At 40.9% G+C, this 9741-nt stretch overlaps 1 protein-coding gene across 1 annotated transcript; it reads left to right on the top strand.

Annotated features, from left to right (window-relative positions):
* The first annotated feature begins 252 nt into the window (after window positions 1-252).
* Window positions 253-3120, top strand: LOC137043239 (uncharacterized). Its single transcript, XM_067419429.1, has 2 exons — window positions 253-256; window positions 1253-3120. Exons 1-2 carry the CDS (start codon window positions 253-255, stop codon window positions 3118-3120), a joined length of 1872 nt encoding a protein of 623 aa, XP_067275530.1.
* Window positions 3121-9741: the final 6621 nt, after the last annotated feature.

The following is a 9741-nucleotide window of genomic DNA, read 5'->3' as shown; positions in this document are numbered from 1 at the left end:
TATGAGTTTTTGAATATATTTTTGGGCAAAGAGTTTAAATTAAATTTAAATTCATATGTATAGGTTTTCTGAAGTTTTATCAGAAGTTCAAAAATGATTTTTTTTGAACATTTTTTTCTGCCCCTGGATCCCATGAACTTGAACTTTCTATGCGTATAAATAGATTGCTTCTGATGCAGTGGTTCAGGGATGACCTTATGAACCTATTTGTGGCCAATTAGTCTTTGAAATTGAACATTCTACACAGACTTTATGGGTACCTGTTGTTTCATCTGTAGGTCAAGGAATGACAAGTTCAAAGAGGAAGACATTTTTTGACAAAAAAAAAAAAAAAAATTCTTACCCAAGATTCCAAGACCTTGAACCTTCTATACATATAAATAGATTCCTATTTTATGACATACTTTATGACTACCTGTTGTTTCATCAGTAGGTCAAGGAAGACATTTTTTGACACCCCCCCCCCCCCCCCACCACCCAAAATTCTGCCCCTAGATTCCTTGAACTTGAACTTTCTATACATATAGATTCCTTCTGATGTTTTATTACTTCTTCAAGGATGACACTTTGAACTTAATTTTGGCCAAAGAGTCTTTGAACTTGAACCTTCTTTACAGACGTTTGACTTCTGTTGTTTCTTCAGTATATCAAGGATGAGATTTTTGACAAAAAAAAAAAAAAAAAAATTCTGAACCTTGATCCCATGTACTTGAACTTTCTATACATATAACTATATTACTTTTGATGCAGTGGTTCAAGGATGACCTTTTGAACTTATTTGTGGCCAAATAGTCTTCGAGCTTGAACATTCTATACAGACTTTAGGACTACATGTTGTATCATCAGTAGGTCAAGGAAGGCATTTTTTGACACACACACAAAAAAAGAAATTCTGACCGTAGATTCCATGAACTTGAACTTCCTATACATTTAAATAGATTCCTTCTGATGCAGTGGTTCAGAGATGACCTATTGAACCTCTTTGTGGCCAAATAGTCTTTGAACTTAAACATTCCACGAAGACTTTATGACTACCTGTTGTTTCATCAGTGGGTCAAGGAAGACATTTTTGGGCAAAAAAAACAATAGTCTGACCCTAGATTCCATGAAATTGAACTTTCTATACATATAAATAGATTCCTTCTGATGTTTTATTACTTCTTCAAGGATGACCCTTTGAACTTTTTTTTGCCAAAGAATCTTTGAACTTGAACCTTCTTTACAGACGTATGACTTTCTGTTGTTTCTTCAGTATATCAAGGATTGAGAACCTCGTCAGGGGCAGTGACATCAGGCTGGCACAAGATTGAGATCGGTATCATAACAGGCTGTACCATCTCCGTAATTCTGTTCTCCCTGGCCATGAACATGCTCATAAAGTCTGCTGAACCAGAGTGCAGGGGGCCCAAGACGAAGTCAGCTCAACGGCAGCCACCGATAAGAGCATTTATGGATGACCTCACTGTCACCACAGAGTCAGTACCAGGCTGCCGATGGATTCTAAAGGGTCTCGAAAAGCTAATGGAGTGGGCACGGATGCGTTTTAAACCAGCAAAGTCTAGATCAATGGTGCTTAAAAGAGGAAAGGTAGATGACAAGTCCCGTTTCAGTGTGGCAGGGACAACTATCCCGACCATCACAGAGAAGCCTGTTAAGAGCTTAGGCAAGGTGTTTGACAGCACCTTGAGGGACGCAGCATCCATCCAGTCAACGTGCACTGAGCTGGATGGATGGCTGAAGTCAGTGGATCGGTCTGGATTGCCAGGGAAGTTCAAAGCTTGGCTATACCAGCATGGCATTCTTCCCAGGATCCTGTGGCCACTCCTCATCTATGAAGTGCCAATCTCGACTGTGGAAACCTTAGAGAGGAAGGTCAGCAGCCACCTCAGAAAATGGCTGGGGCTTCCAAAAAGTCTAAGTAGCATCGCACTCTATGGGCAGCGCAACAAACTGCAACTGCCACTCAAGTCCTTGGAAGAAGAGTTCAAGGTAACGAGAGCCAGGGAAGTGTTGCAATATAGAGACTCAAGAGATGCAAAGGTGGCAAAGGCTGGAATTGAAGTTAGGACTGGCCGGAAGTGGAAGGCTGAGGGGGCGGTTCAACAAGCAGAAGCACGATTACATCACAACAGGCTGGTAGGAGTGGTAACAAGAGGCAGGGCTGGACTGGGTTCCTTTTCAACTCCCCATATTGACACCACCAAAGGGAAGGAAAGGAGTCGCCTAGTCCAGGAGGAGGTGAGAGCAGTGGTCGAGGAGGAGAGAACCTGCAGGACAGTGGGAATGAGGCAACAGGGTGCCTGGATACGATGGGAGAATGTGATTGAGAGGAAGGTGACATGGGCAGAGCTGTGGAAGGCAGAGCCACAGCGGATCAAGTTTCTCATCCAGGCGGTTTATGATGTGCTTCCCAGCCCATCAAACCTTCATATATGGGGCAAGGTGGAGTCACCAGCATGTCCACTGTGCTCCAGGCGTGGAACACTAGAGCACATCCTGAGTTGCTGCCAAAAGGCACTGGGAGAGGGGAGATATAGGTGGAGACATGATCAGGTGCTGAAGGCCATCGCTGAAGCCATTGCTGCAGGAGTCGAGTGGGCCAAGCGCTCCTGTCTCTCCAGAAGTAAGAAAGCCATCATCTTCATCAGAGCTGGAGAACAGCCAAGACCAGCTGCAAAAACATCTGCAGGCATCTTGGCCACTGCAAGGGACTGGCAGCTGCTGGTGGACCTGGAGAAGCAACTCAAGTTCCCCAACCACATTGCAACCACCACCTTAAGACCAGACATTGTTCTCTTGTCTGAGTCCACCAAACAAGTGGTTCTGTTGGAGCTAACAGTCCCTTGGGAAGATCGCCTGGAAGAGGCCTTTGAAAGGAAGCTCACCAAGTATGAGGGACTGGTCAGTGAGTGTCGGCAAGCAGGATGGAGAGCAAGGTGTCTCCCAGTTGAAGTCGGAAGTAGGGGATTTGCGGCCCGATCCTTGTGCAGAGCCTTCAGTCTGTTAGGCATTGATGGAGGGAGGAGGAGAAAAGCCATCTACAACATCACCGAAGCAGCAGAGAAAGCCTCAAGATGGCTTTGGCTCAAGAGAGGAGATCCATGGGGGCAAAGTAGCTAGATTTGCCAACTGGACACAAGCTGGGGTCTGATCAGCCTCAGCTGGGTCGCCTGGATGAGGGTGTATGATGTTGAAAGACCCGAAACACCCAATGATTCCAGGAACATCACTGAAGATGTGTCCAGTAGCATCATTAGATGTATTTGCACAGGATGAGATTTTTGACAAAAAAAAAAAAAAAGATTCTGCCCCTGGATCCTATGAACTTGAACTTTCTATACATATAAATAGATTGCTTCTGATAAAGTGGTTCAGGGATGACCTTTTGAACTTATTTGTGGCCAAATAGGCTTTGAACTTGAACATTCTACACAGACTTTATGACTACCTGTTGTTTCATCAGTAGGTCAAGGAAGACATTTTTTGGCAAAAAACAAAAATCTGACCCTAGATTCAATGACCTTGAACTTTCTATACATATGAATAGATTCCTCCTCATGTTTTATTAGCTCTTCAGGGATGACCCTTTGAACTTATTTTTGGCCAAAGAGTCTTGAACTTGTAACCTTCTTTACAGACGTATGACTTTCTGTTGTTTATTCAGTATATCAAGGATGAGATTTTTGACAAACAAAAAAAAGATTCTGCCCCTGGATCCCATGAACTTGAACTTTCTATGCATATAAATAGATTGCTTCTTATGTAGTGGTTCAGGGATGACCTTTTGAACCTATTTGTGACCAATTAGTCTTTGAACTTGAACATTCTACACAGACTTTATGACTACCTGTTGTTTCATCAGTAGGTGAAGGAAGACATTTTTTGACACCCCCCCACCCCCCACCACCCAATATTCTGCCCCTAGATTCCTTGAACTTGAACTTTCTATACATATAGATTCCTTCTGATGTTTTATTACTTCTTCAAGGATGACCCTTTGAACTTATTTTTGGCCAAAGAGTCTTTGAACTTGAACCTTCTTTACAGACGTTTGACTTTCTGTTGTTTCTTCAGTATATCAAGGATGAGATTTTTGACAAAAAAAAAAAAAAGATTCTGCCCCTGGATCCCATGAACTTGAACTTTCTATGCATATAAATAGATTGCTTCTGATGCAGTGGTTCAGGGATGACCTTTTGAACCTATTTGTGGTCAATTAGTCTTTGAACTCTAACATTCTACACAGACTTTAAGACTACCTGTTGTTTCATCAGTATATCAAGGAAGACATTTTTTGACAAAAAAAAAAAAAAAAAAAAAATTCTGTCCGTAGATCCCATGAACTTGAATTTTATATACATATAAATAGATTGCTTCTGATGCAGTGGTTCAGGGATGACCTTTTGAACTTATTAGTGGCCAATTAGTCTTTAAACTTGAACCTTCTTTTCAGACGTATGACTTTCTGTTGTTTCTTCAGTATATCAAGGATGAGATTTTTGACAAAAAAAAAAAAAGATTCTGTACCTTGATCCTATGAACTTGAACTTTCTATACATATAAATAGATTCCTTCTGATGCAGTGGTTCAGAGATGACCGATTGAACCTATTTGTGGCCAAATAGTCTTTGAACTTAAACATTCCACGCAGACTTTATGACGTGGCACCTCTCAGCTGTTATTCCACTCCATGATTCTTTAACAACATTCCACAATTCATTCACATTTCTTGGTTTTGCTTCAGAAACAGCATTTTTGATATCACCCCACAAGTTCTCAATTGGATTAAGGTCTGGAGATTGGGCTGGCCACTCCATAACATTAATTTTGTTGGTTTGGAACCAAGACTTTGCCTGTTTACTAGTGTGTTTTGGGTCATTGTCTTGTTGAAACAACCGTTTCAAGGGCATGTCCTCTTCAGCATAGGGCAACATGACCTCTTCAAGTATTTTAACATATGCAAACTGATCCATGATCCCTGGTATGCGATAAATAGGCCCAACACCATAGTAGGAAACATGCCCATATCATGATGCTTGCACCTCCATGCTTCACTGTCTTCACTGTGTACTGTGGCTTTAATTCAGAGTTTGGGGGTCGTCTCACAAACTGCCTGTGGCCCTTGGACCCAAAAAGAACAATTTTTCTCTCATCAGTCCACAAAATGTTCCTCCATTTCTCTTTAGGCCAGTTGATGTGTTCTTTGGCAAATTGTAACCTCTTCTGCACATGCCTTTTTTTTTAACAGAGGGACTTTGCGGGGGATTCTTGAAAATAGATTAGCTTCACACAGACGTCTTCTAACTGTCACAGTACTTACAGGTAACTCCAGACTGTCTTTGATCATCCTGGAGGTGATCATTGGCTGAGCCTTTGCCATTCTGGTTATTCTTCTATCCATTTTGATGGTTGTCTTCCGTTTTCTTCCACGTCTCTCTGGTTTTGCTCTCCATTTTAAGGCATTGGAGATCATTTTAGCTGAACAGCCTATCCTTTTTTGCACCTCTTTATAGGTTTTCCCCTCTCTAATCAACTTTTTAATCAAAGTACGCTGTTCTTCTGAACAATGTCTTGAACGACCCATTTTCCTCAGCTTTCAAATGCATGTTCAACAAGTGTTGGCTTCATCCTTAAATAGGGGCCACCTGATTCACACCTGTTTCTTCACAAAATTGATGACCTCAGTGATTGAATGCCACACTGCTATTTTTTTGAACACACCCCTTTCAACTAATTCAACTAATTGCACAGCCTTAAGAGCGTGCATATCATGAATGCTGGGTCTCATTTGTTTTCTGAGAATCTACTGAACCTACTGGTAACTTGTTTGCCACGTAGCAATAAAAAAGTATACGAAAAACCTTGATTATTCTGGTTAGTCACATTGTACTGCTATTATTTTGAACAATACTGTATGAGCTTGAACTTTCTATGCATACCAATAGACTCCTAATGTTTTATCAGTAGTTCAAGGATGAAGTTTTGAACTTATTTTTTTGCCAAAGAGTCTATGAACTTCAACTTTCTATACATAGTAAGAGATTCATCAGTTGTTCAAGTAAGTATTTGAATACATTTTTGGCCATCGAGTCTTCAAACTTAAAACGTATAAACACAGACGTATGACTTTAGGGTGTTTCTTCAGAAGGTCAAACTTGACTTTTTTTAATGAAGAATTTTTGAACTTATTTGTAGCCAAAGAGTATTTGAACTTGAACTTTCTATATATACTAATGCAAAAGCACTAATCTCTTCATTGCACATCAAATTCTTATATGCAATGCAAAAGCGCTAATTCTTCACTGCACAACGCGTTCTATGCAATGCAAAGGCACCGTGTCGTCGATGCACACACAGCTAGTGTTTTTTTTCATGGACTGCAATGCAAAAGTACTAATTTCCTCATTTCACAAGTTTCTCCGTATGCAATGCAATGGAAAAGCACTTTTGTCTTCAGTGCACCGCAAATTCTCATATGCAAAGCAAAAGCGCTAATATCTTCATAGTACGAGATCTATGCAAGGCAAAGGCAGTCTCTTCGGTGCAAAGCGAGTTTTTATGCAATGCAATGCAAAAGCACTAATCTCCTGATTGCACAAGTTTTTTTTTATGAAACGCAATGCTAAAGCACTAATTGCATTGCACATGTTTTTTCGTATTCATTGCAATGCAAAAAACACTCTCGTGCAAAGTGACTTAAATGCAATGCAATGCAAAAACACTAATTTCTTCAATGCACAATATCATTGCATGCAATGCATGCAAAAGTCTTCAATGCACGAGTTTTTTTCGTATGCAATACAATGCAATACAAAAGACCTAATCTCTTCATTAATCTCCAAAAATATGCAATTGAAAAGTGATGATTTTTAAATCCACAAAGCTTTCTATGCAATGCAATGCAAAAGCACTAACATACTCATTGCACGTTTCTTCAATGCACAAAAGCATTGCATGCAATGCATGCAAAAGTCTTCAATGCACGAGTTTTTTCGTATGCAATGCAATGCAATGGAAAATCACTGATCTCTTCATTGCACAGCGAAATATTATATGCTATGGAAAAGCGTTAATTCTTAAATCCACAACGCTTTCTATGTCTCGTCGATGCAAAGCGAGTTTTTATGCAATGCAATGCAAAAGCACTAATCTCCTCATTGCACAAATTTCTTATGAAACGCAATGCAAAAGCACTAATCGTATTGCACATTTTTTTCGTATACAGTGCAATGCAAAAAACACTTACTCTCGTGCAAAGCGACTTAAATGCAATGCAATCAAAAAAAACTAATTTCTTCAATGCACAAAAGGTTTTTGTATGCAATGTATGCAAAAGCAACAAACTCCTCATTGCAAAAGTTTTTTCTTATACAATGCAATGCAAAAGCGTATCTCTTCATTGCACAGCGAATTCTTATATACAAAGCAAAAGGTCTAACATTGCAGGAGATGTATGGAATGCAAAGGAACTGACTTTTCGGTGCAAAGCGAGTTTTTTATGCAATGCAATGCAAAAGCACTAATCTCCTCATTGCACAAGTTTTTTTGTATGCAATGCAATGCAAAAGCACTCTCATTGCACGAGATTTTTTCAGTGCATAGCGACTAAAGCACTGCAATGCAAAAACACTAATTTCGGCAATGCACAAAAGGTTTTTGTATGCAATGCATGCAAAAGTCTTCAATGCACGAGTTTTTTCAAATGCAATGCAATGCAATGCAAAAGCACTGATCGCTTCATTGCACAGCGAAATATTATATGCTATGGAAAAGCACTAATTCTTAAATCCACAACGATTTCTATGCAATGCTTTCGTACTGTCTCTTTGGTGCAAAGCGAGTTTTTTATGCAATGCAATGCAATGCAAAAGCACTAACCTCTCCCCATTGCACAAGTTTTTTTGTATGCAATGCAATGCAAAAGCACTAATCTCATTGCAAAAGTTTTTTAATATTCAAAGCAATGCAAAAACATTTGCTCTTCAGTGCACAGCGACGTAAATGCAACGCAATGCAAAAGCACTGATCGCATTGCATGTTTTTTCGTATTCATTGCAATGCAAAAAACACTTACTCTCGTGCAAAGCGACTTAAATGCAATGCAATCAAAAACACTAATTTCTTCAATGCACAAAAGGTTTTTGTATGCAATGTATGCAAAAGTCTTCAATGCACGAGTTTTTTCGTATGCAATGGATTGTAATGCAAAAGCACTAATCTCTTCATTGCACAGCGAAAGATGATATGAAATGGAAAAGCACTAATTTTTAAATCCACAACGCTTTCTATGCAATGCAATGCAAAAGCGCTAACCTCCTCATTGCAAAAGTGTTTTCTTATACAATGCAATGCAAAAGCTAATCTCTTCACTGCACAGCGAATTCTTATATACAAAGCAAAAGGTCTAACATCTTCATTGCGCGAGATCTATGCAATGCAAAGGAACTGACTCTTCGGTGCAAAGCGAGTTTTTTATGCAATGCAATGCAAAAGCACTAATCTCCTCATTGCACAAGTTTTTTTGTATGCAATGCAATGCAAAAGCACCAATCTCATTGCACAAATGTTTTTTCAGTGCACAGCGACTTAAAGCAATGCTGTGCAAAAACACTAATTTCGTCAATGCACAAAAGTTTTTTGTATGCAATGCATGCAAAAGTCTTCAATGCACAAGTTTTTTTCGTATGCAATGCAATGCAATGGAAAACGTCTCGGGTTATGTATATAACCCTTGTTCCCCGAGAGGGAACGAGCACTGCGTCGAAACGACGAATTGGGGAATGCTCCTTAAGCATAACCGCATCTGAAGTATGAATGAAACTTGTCCAATCCTGATTGGTGCAACGTCATGACGTAGATGTGACGGCATCACCGGAAGCTATAAAGGGATGTCCGGCGCATAGAAGCGTCAATTATCGCGATGAAGCAGAACGGTGTCAGGCGATACGCAGTGTGGCGACGAGACGCAGTGCTCGTTCCCTCTCAGGGAACAAGGGTTATATACATAACCCGAGACGTTCCCTATATTGAGGGAACTTCGCACTGCGTCGAAACGACGAATTGGGGAACGAGTACCCACTATGCCACACCAAGGGTACGCCTGCCCTAATGTGAAGCTGGAACCCAGGCACAATTAGGACTGGAGCACCCTGGCGCCGGGAGTCGCAGGGAGGTGAAGACTGTAAAATCGAATAAAAGTATGCTGAGTGGCCCAACCGGCCAACTCACAAATTTCCTGCATTGGAACGCCCGAAAGAAGAGCCACCGAGGAGCCCATGCCCCTGGTGGAATGTGCCCTTACGGCTATAGGTGAAGGCAGACCGCGCACCTGATATGCCGAGGCAATCGCCTGCACTATCCAGTTACTTATAGTGGGAGTAGCTGCAGGCAAACCCTTCTTAGGCGGACCAAAACATACTAAAAGTTGTTCAGATTTCCTCCACTGTGCTGACCTCTCAATATATATTCTAAGAGCCCTGACGGGGCACAATAGAAAAAGTCTCCCTTCTTCCGCCGTCACATGAGGCGGAGGATGGAAAGCCTGTAGAACTAAAGATCTGACCACACTAGAAGGCACCTTAGGCACATAGCCCGGTCTAGGGTGCAGGATAGCTTTTACTCCCCCGGGGGCAAAATCCAGGCAAGTCGGCATAATAGCCAAGGCCTGAAGATCCCCCACTTTCCTCAGAGATGTAATAGCCAAAAGGAAAGCTACCTTAAGGGTCAGAAACTTAGGTTCAA

The sequence above is a fragment of the Pseudorasbora parva genome, chromosome 16 (genome assembly GCF_024679245.1).
Source record: "Pseudorasbora parva isolate DD20220531a chromosome 16, ASM2467924v1, whole genome shotgun sequence".
In the NCBI taxonomy this organism is placed as follows: Eukaryota; Metazoa; Chordata; class Actinopteri; order Cypriniformes; family Gobionidae; genus Pseudorasbora; species Pseudorasbora parva.
This window is presented reverse-complemented; position numbering and strand designations above follow the sequence as displayed.